The following is an 18,366-nucleotide window of genomic DNA, read 5'->3' on the forward strand; positions in this document are numbered from 1 at the left end:
TTGGACTGACGTGATAGGATAGGCTGCTCAGAATTTTTCCAAGATAACTTCCAAGAGCTTCAAAGATGCTTCAGAGAGGATTCAAAATGCACCAAAGCTTCATTTAATTTGTTTCCTTGGCTGGAAGAGTGACTGGTAGATTCATATAATAGTTCAACCTTAGAGCAGGAATTAAAATGGAGCAACCTAGAAAGTGTTTTATGACTCCTTCAGAGTTTTGCTGGGCAATTTTTTATGCCACTATAAAAGAAAACACAGGAAATTAAGCTGCAGAATATATATTAAAATAATGTGAAGAGCTTGACTTTAGCTCTAGAAAGCTAAAAAACAACCAACAGCCTTTTGAATGTTTAAACTGAAACTACATCTTTGGTTTGAATCTGTATGAAAGTTCATACTGTCTAGATAAGGTGCTACTAGTTCCTTCAAGCAATGAGTTTCATACACTTTCTACCGTCTGACCATATTAAAGACTAGCTGTTGCGATTAACTCTGAATTACCTTGGACTTTTTAGAGCTTAACCTGGTCCTTGAAGTTCTTTTAATGTAAAGCATTTTGTGGCTTAATATCTTTGACACCTGCACCTCTGAGGGGCACATATGGATTTTGTTTAGAGCTTGTGTTTGCAGTTTTTGGATAGTGCACAACTTTTCAATCCAAATTTATTGTCAGCCTCAGCCACTGCTTTAAAAACAACATTGTTGCACTGTTTTTGTTGTTTTTTAAAGGGACCTTCACACATCATCTATGTTTCTTTAAATCATGGATTTATAATAAGTTGGATTGTGATGCATGGCTGAGGGAAAAGGCTAAATGCAGATGGACTGAGAGTTGATCCACAGTATACTGTAGTCAATCAACAGATTTCTATTAGCTTTGATAGTTTTTGGACTCAGCCTTCTATGAAAACAGATGCAGTTATTGACTGTGATACAGTCCCCTCTCTAGAAATGCTAAGGAGTATGGTAGAAATATGAGACAGAAGATGAAAGAGGAAACTGCCTTTACGCTGTACCACACAGAGTAGGTGTTTGGGCCAGGTTCCAAATCTATTTAGTTCAATGCACTTCAGATCAGACCTTGAGGTGACACATTCATGTAGAGTGGAAACAAAAGTAGAGGCAAGAAATTAAACAAAGGAATTTTTAATAGGAAAGAAATCCATTTGCTCTCTTATGCTGTGCTATAATCCCCCAAGGACCTCCAGCCACAAAGGTTATTTAAAATAATACTAGGTGATCCCTAGAAGATAACCTTGCACTGAAACAGTGTAATAGGTTTTCTCTATCTGAGGTTCCTGTATTCTCATGAGATGATGAATCAGGATTTAGTTCTGGTGATGAAGTAGCTCTAGAATATTTGTCTTTTACCCTTTTTGACATGGTAGTAGTAAAAACATTTATCCTTTCAGCAGCTGGAGGTTTTGACCTTGCAACAGCCAGTTTGCAATAGCAGTTTGTCCCACTACATGCTGATGGCACTCAGGGCTCAGTTTAGTTGTCCAGCCCTGAAGCTGCACTAGGAGCAGGTCAGGAATATGTAGTAACTGAGTTGATGGAGCTGACAGGTTTCCTGCCTTTCTGAGGCAAATGTATGCAAGAGACCTCCACAGATACTGAGGAAAGTTTGGTAAATTTCTGGAAAAAACAGAGCATGCATTATCCCAGCTCACCATGACACTTGTGTTCCACAATGTCCCTTGCTGCCTATAATACAGAGATTCCCTGTCTTCTCTGTTTTCTTTATCCCCTCTGCATTTGGCCCTTCTCACCAAGTAGCCCCAGCATAGCACACTCGTGCTGAGGTGGCCAAAATATGATCACAGAACATCTCCTGCACTGAAGGCCTTTTTGGAAAAGTGAATCACAGTGGCAGAATGAGGAAATCCAGATCCCCAGCTATATGATTCTTTGCATTGGCCCTTCTGGTACAGATAGATCACAAGATAAGCATTAATTGGATCTCCGGGTACAAAGCAAACGTACTGCTGTCACTGTACCTTAGTTTCATGGAATTGCAAGAAAATAGGCAAGTGATCTGTGTTACATAAAAGCACTGCTATTTGTGCATGAAATGCTCTGCATAAACACAAAAGACTATTATTTATGTGATCTTTTTCCCATATAAACATAAGAATCTTTTTTTAAAGGATATTTAAAAAAATACAGTTTGGTTTGAACATAGAGCATCAGGGTTCGTTCAATCAACAGAGTTGTTCCAGATTTATTCATATAAATATGATCAAAATCTTGCTGACTGTCACTCTCCTAGCAAGCTGCATAATCTCTTTCTGCAGGATGCTTCCCTCACCTCTTTAAGTCTTAGGCTGCTCTGGTTTGAATTTGTAAGGATCAGATTATCAACACATATTTACTCCTCTTTCAAATACGTGTCTCATACTGAATAGCTGTTTCTTATATATAATAACCATATTCCATTGGCTTATGTATAGTAGAGGGAAGAGCCTAACACACGAGGATTTCTGCCTGGAGGCAGGCTTCTTTATCTCCTACTTGGAATGTTACTAGCACTTCGATTTTTCCAGGACTGGGAAGAGCTTTGGCTGAACCCCTTGAACACAGACACCAAGGCAGCAGGGGTCAAAGGACTCATTGCTGCTTTTTCAGAACCCTCATTCCTTAGGTGAAAGGAGGCTAGTTCAGATATTGTTCATCAGGGCAGCTCCACAACTGCTCACATCTATACTTGCTTATCTAGCTGTCAAAATGGCTGTTCTAGCAACAGAAGGAGGCACATACCATTTTAAAGGTGGAGAGAGGAGTTTAGCCCAGGTCCCCTTGCAAAGCAAATTTTGAAGTGATTAGATTTACTCACTTTGTGTTTCTCTCCTGTACATCAGGGTGACAGAGGATTCAAACATGTTCCAACTGGCTGTGCAGTCAAAACTAACTATAAGAGTAAATTGCAGTCCCTCACTCTGGGCCTGCTTCAGTAAGATGCCAGACTGAAGTCTGTATTTTGCAGTCAGTAGGAGCTGCAAAGGAGCTTCAGATTCTCAAGTATTGTACATGTCCTTGATGACACAGAAGGGTAAGTAATGTGAGTTAGTAGGAAGCAAACATGCACAACTACAAAGGAGAGTCCAAACCTGCTGCCTTCCAATGTGATACCAATATATCACTTGCTGTGGCTTTCCCCATATGCCAATGACACAGAGCATTACTAGGGTACACCATCAAGAATGAAGCACACCGCTACATTTGTCAGGACCTTCTTTCTAGTTCAGTTTCTCCTGCATGAGGTGCAAAAGCATTACCTGCTAAAGGGAAATGTTTTGAACCAAAGCACAGCTCATGTGCTTTGAATTAATTTTCAATATTGCTGCCCCAAAATTGAAATTAAACCACTACACCTTTTTTACTTAAGAGTCCTAGTCCCCAGAATTATTCACTGAGGAGTACTTCCTTCCAGAAATCATTCCCTGGCTTCACTGGGGCCCACCTGAAAGAAATGGACTAATCTATACTGTGGTGTAAAAGATGCTCTTCACCACATGTAAGGTGGGACCTTAGGGTGTATTGTGGCCCTTAAAGTTTTAAAGATTCTGCACTAGGAATTAAAAAAAAAAAAAAAAAGCACTAGTCAGCCTATTGTCATGGGTGTTTGGCAGAAAAAAACAAGAACTGATTTTGCTGCTGCCAGTCCCAGCTCCACTTTCAGATAAAAGCTCAAAAGTTGGAGTGGGAGGCACAGTTCCTACTCTGCAGGTGTCTGGCTCAGGATACAGCTATTGCTATGAATGATAGTACTCAGACTAGCTAATTTGGGGAAGTCTTGTCCCATACACAAACACAAAGTGAATTCTGTTCTAAGACAGATGCACAACTCCTGTGGGTGACAGCCTGTTTCATGTTAAAAACACATTTCAGTAGTGGAGGAAAATACAGCATTTTTTACATTGTGGTTGGCCTTTGGCAACTGCAGCCTGCATTCTGGGAGCAGCTGAAGAAAGCTAGAGAGGTGACAAGGTGTGTAACACAAAGGAAGCTTCCAACATCTTATCTGCAACTCTCTCCTCCCTGCATTTTATGCTTCCAGCTCCTAGCATGAATTGCAGTCAGTGCAAGTTAGCATTTTATTTGACATTGTTGCCTGGATTTCTTTCAACCCACTTTGTAAATTGCAACTCCACCTGCAGGTTTTTATCCAGAAATGTAATTTTCTGCACATGAATAAGTTATCCCATTACTGTTATTCCTGACTACTTCAGTTAGTATTTTGGGGCCTCCTAGAATTAATCCTTCACAGTGGAACCTGAAGCCCATTGTGTTAGCCTTTACATTGCTATGAAAAACACCAGTAAAAAGACTCAATAAGCAAGAATCATCCCTGAATCTCTCTACTGACTGATGTGTAAGTTACCCTAGAGAATGATTTTGCTTGTAGGGAAAAGACCTGGACTCCATGAAGGAGGAGGATTAACAATATTTTTTTAAAGAAAGAGACCTAGGAGTATGTGCAACTCCTACCCAAGCAGTTTTCCAAAAACAGATGTCAAGTCATCGAAGTGCTGCCCACTTGCGTTGGACAGTGTGTGTACCTAAGCTGATTAAGGTTTCATAAAATCTTCAATAAGCAAAACAGGGAGAAGTAGTCTCATACTCTAGTCATGTTCCCCTTTGGCATTAGAAATGGTCACGGTCTGCACATTTCCAAGAATTGTGTTTTATTTTGACCTTCATAATTGCTCTTTATGTGTTGCTTCTGAATAGTTAACCTGCAATTCTTATGCCAGTTTTAAATGTCAAGGCAAGTAATACGGCCTTACATGATGTTATGTTACAACTTGGGGTGACCTGATTTCTGTACAGAAGCAGCATGTGAAGATGACCAGTTAGCTGGTGACCAAAGACAGTTTCCTGCACCAGGATACAGCCTAGAAAGCTTTGAAGTACCTGTTGCAACTAAACTGACACTCCCAACAGTGTTCAGTAAGTAGCAAAACTCGCTGGGAATACAAGTGAATATGCTGGAGAGCGGTCAACGCAAACAGTTGTCCCAGAGTTACAGCAGAATTCAATTGCTTGTCTAGTAAACAGGGTTCCAAAACAAATCCTCAGTCTCTTGGTCTGCACATGCTTATGCTCTGTGTTGATTCAGAAAACATGTTTCATAAAATCCTCTCTGGATTAAAATTCATAATCTATCATCTGCCTACTTACAAAAGACCAGAGAGACTTATCTGCAGAACAGTTCCCAATATGGTAAGTTTCTTAAGGCATTAGACCTCCTGATTAATTTCATATTGTTTAGCACTTGATTGTTTTTATAAGGGTGGTTAATAAAACAGACAAACTGCAAAAAACAAGCCAGGCTGAGCGCCTAGCATTTCTGCTTGATGTTAAAAGCCCATCTTTTTCAGTAAATGACACTAGGTGATTCTGAATGTTGCAGTTTAAAAATAGTTTCTAAGTCAGCAAGCCAAGAGTCTGTAGGATTTTTTAAAAATGATCTTTGCCAGATGTTCTGATACTAAAATAAGCAATAGTGAGCGTGTTAAGTCAAATACTAACAAGAATGGCCAGAATATTGTACAAGAAAGTATCTCATAGAGATGCAATAAAAACCCACAGACTCTTACTGAGGTGCTGTGCAGGGTCCTAACAGACCCTGCTGAGGGGCATGCAGCAGCATGAACGTTGCCTACACACCTTCCTTGTCTAATCTGTACAGTCTCCATTCTGGGAGTGCACTTGGTTACCACTTCAACCTATTACTGGTTGCAGATCAGCAAAACTCAGCACAGTGACTTTCAGAAACCCAAGATGCTTGGTCTTGTTGTCCACAATGGCAAAGACCACCCAAAAGCAACTGATTTTCTTGTCCTGAAAGTCAGATGTCACATCATACTGATTATCATGCCATGACTGTACTGATTCTGAGGTGGTTTTGCCAGTTTTGTTAGTGCCCTAAAATCATTTGTTAGCTGTTGTACCTGTGCTTCCTGACTATCCAGAAGGATCCAAGTTGAAAACTTAATTAACTGTAGTAGGGCCTGGATCCTAAAGCCCTTCCTCAAGTAAGTCACCCCACATTTCCCAAAAGGCTAGTTTGCTTATAGCAAATTACTGCTTCTCACTCTCTGCACATAAATACTTCTACAGAAGTTACTACTGTTTCGAACACCAGGAACTGCCCATGGAATTTGTCTAAGCTATTCAAGGGATTAGTTGCAGATAACTGATGCTCTTCTGCTCCATATCCAAGTAAGGGTAAAGCATCTCGGGACAAAGCTTTTACAATCCAGGAAGGAACAGAGTTGTAAACAGAAAAATCTAAAAAATGGTGTTTCCAAAACTGACTGTGATCCATGTGACACAGCATCTGCTTCTCCCAGGAGATGGAAAGCTCCAGAAGCCGGGAAGCCCTGGTCTGTGTACATAGTATGGCTGCCCTCAAACCTTGGCCCTTGGAAACCTCAAGTCATGGGCAGACCATCAGGAACCCAGGCAGCTTTCCATGAAAAATCTGTGATTGGAGTAGATTCCACTGAACCAGAAAATTTCCATAAAATGTCTGTGGTTTATCAAATTAATACCTAACTCTGTTTTGCCAGACTATCAGGAAAGCATTAGTGCTGCACTTCATACTAAGTTACTAACCCTTCATGGAAAACTTTTTGCCATACTGTTTCTTCACATGCCCTGTCAAATGGACTATGGTTCATGGAATATGTGAACTATACCTACATGGAGTTCTAGTTCATTGTGAATTTTTATATCAGGCTGTACTACAGATCTGAATTGATACAAATCTTGTTTGTATAGATCAGCAGTTCCTCCTAGTACAAGCATCTATCTCAAACATAATCTTAAAAGCAGCATTCAAGCGAGCACCTAGGCTGAATCCTGAAGGAAACTTTTCTATTGCGTTCATTGAGGCCAGGATTAACCTTGTGCGTATTGTATGCCAGTGAAAAACAGCCTAGGTACACAACAGAAGGTGGACAGAATCCAATGTTTGGAAGAGAGGAATGCTTGGATATAAGAATTCAAGCATAGCCACCATAGTCTCCAATTGCTTTTAAAAAAATAATTGTTTTGAAGCTAATCCACTTTTGATACAGTTGTATTCTGTTGCCTGCTCGTAAAACCTGAAAGATTTCTTCAGCCAGGTTCAACCTTTAAAGCTACTTACAGGGTAAGTTCAAATCGACAGCAAGTCACATGAAGCCTAGGTTGCATGTCTTAGCCCCCTGCCATTACCCAATGCTAATGTTGGGGATAAATCAGTGCTTTCCATACTGTTATTTAATAGTCTTATCTTGATCCCACTAAAATCGCAGGCAAATGTAAGCATGCCTGTCAACTTCTATATTGGAGCCTGAACCCTTAGAGAATAAATGCCAACCACAGAAACAAAGATACTTCCTTTCCAATTGATGCTATAACATCTTTACCCTGTATGTTTTATATTGCTTCCACCGACATGCTGTGAATGCCAGAAAGAAAAGCTCAGATTGAACCCAGTTAATTAAAAGGATTCACACAGATGGTTTGCCTGGTACTTTACAGAGGCAGCTAATTAAAGCAATGTTAGTCAGCACCATTAAAATGCCAGATAAGGCTTTGGGAACAATCCTGATTATTAAGGAAGGTTTACAAATAGAGCTTTGAGCAATGCAGTATATTTGCAGTTAATTAATCTAAGTCTAACATACCTTAACTAAGGCACAGATTAATGCATGCTGATATAAATATTAATGCCAAGATTTTTCAGAGTTCGAACCTGGTGCTTATTAAAACAATCCACAATGACTCTAATTTCACATTCTACAGGAGAATATATCATGAGGGAGTCTGAACTCTTAATTAGCCATGATTTAAAGAGCACTAGAAAAGAAACCGAGGCAAGTCCTGGTTGTAGAAAGTCAGTCACACACTAGCAAAGGCAGAGAGAGAAGCTGCACCAGACAGAAATTATATTTAGACATGCAGTATAAACAAGGCTTCCTTGCAGTTTTAGACAGATGCTGTATTTGGAGATGATCAGTTGTGCTCTCCAATATGCTGTCTCCGATACATGACCATATATATTTTTTTGCAATAACAGTAATGTGGTCTTGATCTGAAAACAACTTCTAAGCCTTATTTTATGCAACCAAATAGGCCCATTCACTTAATGTGCTAAAAGATAATCGATATGCACAGGTATGTGCAGTATAGGACCTAAACCATGGTCTTATTCCCTGTAATTTAAACTGATTTTTCTCATAATTATTTCATCAAATAAGACTTCAAAATAGCAATAGAATTTCATCCCGTATTCCAAAGATAGGCAGATGTACATGTGTTTTCGGCTGCATGCTATGATTTAGCTGTTATAGGCCTAACTTCTATGATCAACTTAAAAGAAATATAGATGAAAACAACTACCTACTGCAACTCTCCACTCATTTTCCAAGCAATAAAAATGTCACCATCTTCCTTCCCTTGTTTAGAAGCCACAGTTTAAAGGCATTTGGTGATTTCATAATGATCTGAGCAATGTGGCATACACCAAGGTAAACCTGCAGTAAAATTTACTCTCTTCATCCAATACTCTGAAGAGTCACGATGAGTCACTCAAGTATTGATCTTCGCAAATGTCAGACCACAAGCCAAACACTGCTTTTGGACAGGCATCCCACGTGGGCACAGCAATGTCCTGCAGAAGCTGCCGGAACAGGGCCTCATATCCAGACAAGAACCATCTGTATTCTCCTTTCATTTCCATTTCTTTCCAGTTCTGCTCTTCCAGTTGCCTAGGGGGCAAGGGGATAACTAATGGTTTGGCACTGTCTCTGCTTTCTATGAGATGACTCTTGGAAATCCCAAGAAACGATGGTGATGTAAGTCTCTTGAAGAGAAATTAAATGTCAGGCAAGGAACCCTAAAAGGCTAACTTCTCCTGCCGTTCTCCTGCAGAATGTTCTTTGCTGACCCACTAGACTCTCAAATACTGTAGTACATGTATGTTCCACAGCCAGATTTGACATTTGCCATTCAAAATATTATTAACATTTGATGGACCAATGTAACTAGATCTATGCTTTTATGGAAAACTCTGAATGTCAGTGTTTGATGCCAGTGCATGCCAGCAGAAAACTGCTTTTTCACTTGGGCTCCCAGCTGAAAAATGTGCATTCTGTGGTGGCACAGTTTCACAAAAAAGTCTCCCCGGGTTTATCTGATAGATAATGAAAGGGGCTACAGCAAAACCTGAATTTTCAGGTCAGGTTTCTTTTACATGAAAGCCCAAACACACTGAATGAAATTTCAGCTGCATTCCTAGAAATTTGCAGTGATTCAGGCTCCAGAGAACAAACACTCCACTGTTACTTCCATAGAGCTCTTGTTCAAAATATCTTTTCCCATGCTGAGATGCTAAATTCATGTGAATGTAAATATATAGTGCCAGATTCACTAACCAATAGGTATCAAGTGACTTACATTTCATAGGTAAAGTATAATCCCTTTGCACAGTTTGTTAACTGCTAATAGTTAAACAATCTAAGGGATGTTTTAACATAAGGTATGGATAGCTTAATGTCTCAGAAGAAAATTTAACCCATGTGGTGCAGAACTTGATATGATCTTGAGTTGAAACAGGAGGTTTCAGGGTTGAATTGACACTGCCATCTTGTGCACTTTGTCATATGCAGTGAGTTCTGCAAACAAAATTCACTCAATTTGCACATCTGACATTAAAATGCATGTCAGAGAAAAATCACCTTTTGGGTGGCTTTTGAAGTCTGCCTTTGACAAGTTTTGACCATTTTAAAAACAACAGCAACAAATTGTGAAGGCCACTAGGAACAAACACTTGCATAGTACATAGTTTTCTCTTGACGCAGTTCCATCATCAGTATCACTGCTCCTCTGCCAGAAGGTTTGTGCCTGTTGATGGCATGGAATCATGCATGCCCTATGGCACAACCTGCTAACCTGCAACTAAGTCTTCTATGGGTTACAACACTACAAATCATTAATAAAATGTTACCAGTACTAAGAAGGGGGAAACTATGCTAGAACACTGCTATTGATAGTGGGATTCCTTGTGTATACAGGACCTACCTAATGCTTTCTTTGTTAAAGCATGAAAAAGCCATGTAAATATAACAAGTGGGCACATAACTGCACCCATCTATCCTGATACCAAATGCTACAGCAGACAGAGCAAGAGAAAATACAGCAGCATGAGACATGGCCGTCAGTGCTGTCATTGCAGTTGATCATCAACATCCTAAGATTAACTGGGACAGTCAACTCAAAGCGTGAATTGTTAAAGTTCAGCAAAATAGCAGCATGAGAATATCACTTATACTTTGTAGCATGACAAAACTTGTCCTTTTGTAATAAAGATAAATGAGGGAGAAGGGAAGCTTTTCCTCCCCTGTATTTGTGATATTGCAAGTTGTCAAGAACATTTGCATTAAGTGTTCCTTTCCCATTGCTTCCAGAAGACTCCCTTTTCTCAGCAAGCAGCAAAATCACCGGGAAATCCTGTGAATACAACGGCACCACCTACCATCATGGCGAAATGTTTGTGGCAGAAGGGCTTTTCCAAAACAGGCAAGCAAACCAGTGTGCCCAGTGCAGCTGCTCAGTAAGTAACATGATTTGACAGAGCCCTGCTCTATGCTTCATTTCTCCTTTTTAGAAGACATGACACTGAAATATAAGCAATACGTAGCAAAGGCTGCAAATTAAGAATCAATGCTGAAACTCATGAGAGTCATCAGAGCCAGTCTGCAGCACTTGGTAAATGCCAGGCTACCTCTTACCCAAACCCAGTGGACAAAGCTTACCCTGTCAAGCATCTGCCATAAGTGAGCACACAGTGCAGAGGCAGCAGGTAAAATATTGCTACTTGGCATATATAGAATATTTCACTTCAACCTGACTGGAAAATATATCACTAAGCCACTGACTGAATTCATTTGGACTAAGCTGTAAGTAAAGAGCCCCACAGGCTGGGAGTGGACAGCTCTGTAAACTGGCACTGGGCCACAGAGCCATTCCTGAGATGTCACCAATTCAAATCTAGTATATTGGAGCAGTCACCCAGTGACTCTTCAGAACCAGTGTCTGAACCAAAACATCCCTCTCAATCCAACCAGCTCTTCAGTATCAAGTATTGGAACTCTGGACCTCCTCTGATCAAATCATCATCATATTCTACACTAACTACAAATTTAACAGGCCAAGTACTGAACAGAGTTTATGACATTTAGTTACTGCTAAGCTATTCCTCCAGTTCAATGGTAAGACACAACTGAGGGAGAGCAGGGGTGAGAATTTACACTGGGTGATTTTAGTACCAACAATGTCAGGTACATTTTCAGCCTACAATAATTGCAGTTCTTCTACCCACCCACTTTTACCTCTTCCTTTTTTGCCCTGTTTTATTAAAGAAAGGGACCTTCCTCTGTGCAACAAGAAATTTTCAAAAGCTATTCAGACTTTTCATTGGTCTAATATTCTGCTTTTGCATACTAGAGTGGCATTTATGTAAACACACGTACTAGATTTAAGCATGTCCATAAAAAATGCCTATACAGTACCAGAATAATCAATGACTCCTCCTAAATTCTCCTTGTGTTTTACTGGCAGGAAGGAAATGTGTACTGTGGGTTGAAGACTTGTCCCAAATTAACTTGCTCTTTCCCAGTTTCTGTTCCGGAGTCCTGCTGTCCAGTGTGCAGAGGTAAGTTCCAGTACCATCACAGAAGGACAGGCTCTGAATTTACTCCTTCCCCTGTCAGAGCCCTGTCTGTGCACCAGCACTGCCACTTAACGACACTATCTGCAAGTTTCCCATGTACTTACAATCCAACGCATGTTGGGAAATTAAACCTCAAATTCCAGCAGGGTAACTTTGCTGCTTTTGTTTTCCTAAGTTGAAACAAGGAGAGAGTGCACTGATGATAAAGTTGCATCCCCGTAACAAGGTAAATCAAGGCTCCAAATGATGTATTGAAATAGCTACTATTGCTCTGGGTAGAAAAGCTTTGCAATAAAAGAGGAGCTTCTACCAGACCTGCTCAAATTATGCAAGACACAAGAATTTCAATTTAGAGGGTAAGGCCTATTACTCCAGTTTAAATTAGGTGTCAATCTGTACTTGGGTGACTTCAGTATTTTACTAGCAATTGCATTTTAGATCTTGTACACACACAGGGAACTTGACCGTAGGAGCCTTCCCAGTCTTTCTGAATGTCTAAACGTAAACGCCTGTCTAAATGTCTGGAAATTTCTAAATGTATTTTATGTTACTATTAGTATTGTGGCATTTGAATCACCACTTCTAGGATATTTAAGTACCTATGGCCAGCTCTCAAAGATGCAGATAAGCACCTAAAGGTACCTGTGGTTTTCAGAAGTACCACTCTAATGAGATCAGTGATGCCAGGCTGGTTTGAAAAACTCTCCTGCTTGCACCTTTGTGCAGCTATATCCTTTTGAGATGCTGCTTGTGTCAACTTAGTACTATTGCATAGTAAAAATAAGGAGCGTTATATTGTCGGTTGTATAATTTTGCCTATGATGCTACAGTTGTGAAACACACACTAGTATAGTCCCACAACCCCTGTCCTAAGGAGTTTACTCAGTACACATGCTGGACCAAAAGCTCTGAGCAGTGAAGGGGCTGAGCCAGAAAGAGGGTACTTCAGAGTGCATCAGTGCTTAATAATGCAGCATGATGCAGGATAGTACAGCACTCTTTGAAGGAACAAGCTCCTGGATAGAAGCTGTATAGTCATGTCAGTGCAGCAAGCTGTCTGAGCTACTTAACCTGAGGAGATGCAGTGGTAATTAACTTAAGTGTGGCACCAGGTAGGACCTGAACTAATCTATCGGCAGGGCAATGCTGTGTGCTGCCTAAATACATCAGCTCAGTCAGAGCAAGGATGAGGATCTCTATGCAGTACTCCTTTGCATGGAGATTGTTCCTCATTCTTTGCTGCTCTGCCACGTTCCTCCACACTATCTTTATAAATCTTGAAACATTTTGCCAGGCAAACTGCTTATAAAGCCTTCTGATCTCAAGCACGCAAGGTGATAGTCCTGGTTTCCCAGAGTGAAATTTAGTGATATACTGTTTTAAAAGTAATACATTGACAGTTAATTAAAGTAAATCCTTGCTAATCATCTGATTCCTGGTATCTGTGCCCTTACAGTTATTTGAGCTGTATTTGAAACCAACCTCTTCCAGTTACAAAAATCAAACTGACTTTCAAAGTATGAAGTATCAGACATAGCTATGCTGTAAACTAGCCATATACTGGAGAAATCAGTCACTTCAGCCGGAGAGAGTCACTAATGAGAACCAAGTTCATTAGAATTGCCATTTGAGAGGTGAGATTAAATTGGATTATGCAGTAGAGACGACCTCCACTGATGCAGGGTTTTTTTAATGTATTCCACTGTCTATTGCTCTTATTTTAAAATGTTAAAGTGATCATTTTTCTCATAATCAACTTTGTCCTTTTCAATATGGCATAAGCTGTTTTATCTCCCCTCTGTGATTCTTATGAAATGGAAACCTAAACAAAATGTTTGCATCAAGATATAGCACAGCCTATGGGGAGGAAACTGAGAGTCAGTTTCTGCTCCCTGCATGGCCAAATATATTAACATAATACATTAAAATTTGCTGATTTTCCTATTCATTCCTCTACTACTGACTAGAGAAGGCTCCAAGCACTATGGTTCAGATGCTGATTTATGTCAGGATCCAACTTCCCCTTAAAGGGAAAGTTCTCATGAACAGCAGAGAGGATAAAATGCTAATACATGGTATGCACTAAGGTAGTGCATCCACGATGAATCTGATTGAGTTAAATCTGGATGAGTTAACTCCAGAACTGGAGGCATACCTGCATCAGCACCATGACTTTCCCAAGCCAGTATCACATGCTACTACTGCTGCAGCAGCTATCCTGCTTTGAGGACCCAAGCCCATGATCTGTGCCATTAATGTAAGGCTCCTGATGTGGTGGTACTGCTCTGCATTCCAGTGTAATGCTTGGCACATCTAGAGCTAGGCTTTGAGCCACTAGCAAAGCAGTCTTATCTGTACCTGCATCTGAATTCCAAGGCTGGGATAAATTCCAAGCTCAGCTCCACACTAAATGATTTCTCCTGTTCTTGTACAAGTTTTCCAAGAATCAGGTATCAGTTCAAGTTCCGTGGCTTGTCTTATCAAGGAACACCTCTAAATACATCTCTAAAAACTTCTTAAAGCCACATTCTCTCTCTAGCCTGAACTCATTTTTCCCTGCTAAAATTTCCACCACAGCTTATGCTTAGTTATGTTTGTATTTATGAAGTTGTCTTTACAAAGAAAACAGCTGGACACTACTCCTGAATAGAAACTGAGGGTTTCTTTTTCTTTCCAACCTTCCTTTCCATGAATCACGTTTGGCTCCACAAGTCCCTCACACTGACTCTCAAAAGCATTCATTACTTCTGCATCACAAATCACAAGTGCTCTAGCAGAACCTTTTCTCTTTTAAAAGACAAGTCAGAATGTCCTTTCTTTGTTATGAGTGTCCTTAGTGCTATGAGCCTTATTCTGTAGTACTTTATTGGCCCGATTCAAAAAAGCAGTGCTGAACATTTTATACTCTCTACATGCAAATATAGGATCCTATGAGGTTAGATGGGATCCAGTCTTAGTGGGCCAACTTCTCCTACATCCTTCCATAACTCATTGCATGTGCCTGACTTCCTGGAAGAGTTGCTGTTTTGTGTCTAATGAGTCAGGCACTGAGCATGGCCATCACTTCTACTTATGAAACAGTCCACCTTTGACACACACAGGTGAAAGCACCTCCCTGGTTTGTAATCATACCTGGGGGTGAATTGTGGCTTAGCAATTTTTATTAAATGAAGCATAAATAAGAGGGAAAAAACAACCATATACATATGGGGACAGGAAATTTGCAGGACAAAATATGGCTTACTTTTTCTTGATATATATAATACAATGTTATTTATTAATGGCTATACTTCAGGATTCAATTCTCAGTCAAGTTACATGTCAGTTGAGCAACAGTAATTGTGCTTGTGGGTTCCCTCAGCCCACAGCAGATGTAAGGTCACACAATTTAGCCTTTCTCTGTGAGCTTAGCTAAGTCATGTCTCCTCACCTTTGCCTGAGATCACATAGCAAATGGTTGCTGGAAATTACCTTGCCCATAGCATATTGTTAAGATGCATAAATCTGATAGTAAATCTTCATCCTGAGTTTGCATGATGTTTGGGAAGGGATCTTCCTTTTGATCTCTATAGAATCTAGTATAATAAAGTCAGACTACAGACTGACACTTCTACACACTGATGCAACCTCCACCCTAAATTTAGCTGTAAAGCTGGATGAGACTTTTCCCTTACGTATCTCCCAAGGTGTTGCACAATTACTCCCCTAACCGATACTGCTCTGCTTCATGTACAGGAGATGGAGAATTATCATGGGAACATTCCGATGGAGATATCTTCCGGCAGCCAGCCAACAGGGAAGCTGTAAGTGTGACCTACAATTTAAAGACATAGTTTCCTGCTGTTCTGTGCATGTCAGCACATTGGGGAAAAAAGAGAAAAGGATGATAACAGGTCTGGATATCTACTGCTTCATCCTGAGTTCTGTGAATCTACCCAAAATAGGTTTCTTCCACTTCTGCAAACCCCTTAATAAACTCAACCTGAATTCATGAATAACGCCAAATTATAAACTCCCATGAGCTCCTGTGGGCTCTGGATTTGGTCTTTGTTTGCTATGCAAGCATCACTTTTAAATCATAATTGCAAACACTTACTTCCCAGTTGACATATACACATGTATATATTTACTTTAGGGGATTCACTATCTCTGGGGCTAAGAGTATCCATTAACAACTTACTCCTCAAGAGATTATTTTTATAACAGCATTTGGAGAGAATATGAAGAGCTTTTAAGCATTAGGTGCACTACCTAAATACATGAACCAACAGGTCTTTGGATCAGTGAGAAGAATCTTGCCTTATAAAATAACTGCTGTAATATACACTACTCCTTCATGCCCATGGGTATTTTGGAAGATAATTCTCTGAAAACAACCAGTGTATTCGCCCTAGAAAACCTGCTGCACACTAGTACTACTACTACTACTACTACTACCACCACTTTCCTTTGCAAATAAAATGAGACCTCCCGGTCTGTGACACAGATTTTAGTACAGTTCTGCTCAGTCTGTGCAAAGCTAACCCTGGCCTTGCATGAGAGTTTAAAGCTGCAAGCAAACACAAAGCTGGACAGTTGTTCTGGACATGGTCTGCCACTGGTGCCTTAGTAGAAAGCAATTTTGATGAGGAAAACTAGACAGGCTTACAATTCTTCTCATCTAACCTTAAAGTAGAGTAGACAACAGTAAAGTAGATACCTAGCTCTGAACACCATTTTTAATACATGGAGCAAAATAGGCCCTTCTGGGTTGTGATTCATCTCCTCATGATATAGAGATCCACAACAGGTCAGGTTCTAAAATTGCCTCTCTGTCCTTTGACTTGATTAGGAACTTCAGATGACCAACTCAGATAAAGACACCTCACTGACATATATGTCTGCTGAGATGAGTTACAACTGCATATGTGTAGATGACTTCATTACCACGTTAACTATCTGCAAAACCTGAATGGCCTTTATTTAGTATGGTGCCATTCATTACATTTAATGATGTTTGATGATAGTGGCAACACTCTCGTTGCCTGTGTTAAGCTTCTAGTACAGCATCTTTCCCCATGTTCATTGGAATGAGACATTCACTTTCCTGCTCTCTTTCTGTCTCCAGAGACACTCATACCATCGCTCCCACTATGACCTGTCACCCAGCTCTGCGAGGCAGGTAGTCAACATTCCACGATTTCCCAATGCCAGGAGTAACCGGGGAGTCCTACCGGATCCCCAGCAAGCTTCAGGAACAATAGTACAAATCGTCATCAACAACAAGCACAAGCACGGACGAGGTAAAGACGAATACTTCTTATAGTATTACTCTGGGTCAGGAATCAATCACATTCTCAAAATAGGCAGCAGAATCTTGGAAATTCACACTGGTATCAAGAGACCCAATGCAAATCAGGGAGACAAAAAGCAGTAAACTATTAAGGATACAAAATTAGCTCCTGACTGAGATCAGTTGTGTCTACACATACAACAGTGCATTTCACTCTGGAAAGGCACCACACTATCGTGTTGCTCTCTGAATTACTTTGTGGGATTGTGCTACGTCATTCTGAGAACACATGCAGTGGTTATCAGGGAAGTGAGCACTTTGTGCGATAAAGGACACCACAATACCTTTAGATTCGCTAACTTGTTCACACAGTAATTTGTCCAGTAGGAAATTGTTCGTGGTTATTTTCTTTACACCGTCTCTCCTATTTTGTAACTTCACTAGCTGCAAACAGTGTATGTTTAAACTGCCCCACAAATCTCAGACCATAAAGCTTGCCATAGTATCAAGAGGTTTCCTGCCTCCAAGGCTTAGCAAATTATTCTCAAGAAAGACAATATAATGACTTCCCCCACCTTAAGCTAGTTGTCTGAGACAGTGAGATGCAATGGGTGCTTTTCCTCCTCCACAACTAATAGTAGAGGCAGAGTAGGCAATTAGCCTGTACTGGATGCCTGAGCTGTAAGAGGCAAAGTCAACCAAGGTAATGAATCTCACTCTAAGAATTCTTCAGTGCCTTCTGATAATATAATATAGGACATACTACATTATGGGGACAGCGGAACTTAGAGCCCATATGGCAAACCTTATCCAGGCATGACTAAGCCATATTCCTGCTGCATTACAGGAAGAACAAAAATAGAGGAAAAATATCAATTCTCCAGTTAGTGGGACAGCAGGTTTTGTACAATAAAAAGGGTGGGACGCTCAATTCCCAACAGTGGGTGTACCTCAGTGAACAGAGGTCTGCAGGAACAGGCCTAAGAAGCCATAAAAGGAATAGCTGTAAGAACGCATGTTCAGAAGAGCATCTAACCACAAATGCCAGTCCGTATGCACTTAGAAACTACCCACAAAGAGTTAAAAGCCCTTGTAGTAGGGCCAACTAATCGTTTAAGGTATTAACTAACAGAAGGAATGTTGGCCATAGGATCTTTATTATCCACCTGAACAAGCATGAAAAAACATTCAGATCATGCCAGTGTTTTATGCTGAATCTAGGAGCAGGAATCTCCATGCAGTGCAATATCTTTGACATGTAATTCACACATGAAGACATCATCAAAGCAATTTCTAACTGATTTGTTTCAGCAAATAAAGAGCATACAGACGAATAGCATATTTCTGGATGCAGTATATAGTAACT

General features: G+C 40.3%; 1 protein-coding gene across 3 annotated transcripts in view; it reads left to right on the forward strand.

Moving 5' to 3' along the window:
• CHRDL1 (chordin like 1) overlaps positions 1-18,366 on the forward strand; it is a 45,300-nt gene that overhangs the window by 17,141 nt on the left and 9,793 nt on the right. For 2 of the 3 annotated variants that reach the window (XM_069810963.1, XM_069810962.1), the window contains exons 5-8: positions 10,464-10,609; positions 11,617-11,710; positions 15,464-15,531; positions 16,836-17,010. In XM_069810963.1, coding sequence (XP_069667064.1) covers positions 10,464-10,609; positions 11,617-11,710; positions 15,464-15,531; positions 16,836-17,010 — 483 coding nt within the window. The remainder of the gene's footprint in view (positions 1-10,463; positions 10,610-11,616; positions 11,711-15,463; positions 15,532-16,835; positions 17,011-18,366) is intronic. The other variant, XM_069810965.1, reaches the window with a different exon arrangement.

Source organism: Haliaeetus albicilla, chromosome 23 (assembly GCF_947461875.1).
Source record: "Haliaeetus albicilla chromosome 23, bHalAlb1.1, whole genome shotgun sequence".
Classification (NCBI taxonomy): domain Eukaryota; kingdom Metazoa; phylum Chordata; class Aves; order Accipitriformes; family Accipitridae; genus Haliaeetus; species Haliaeetus albicilla.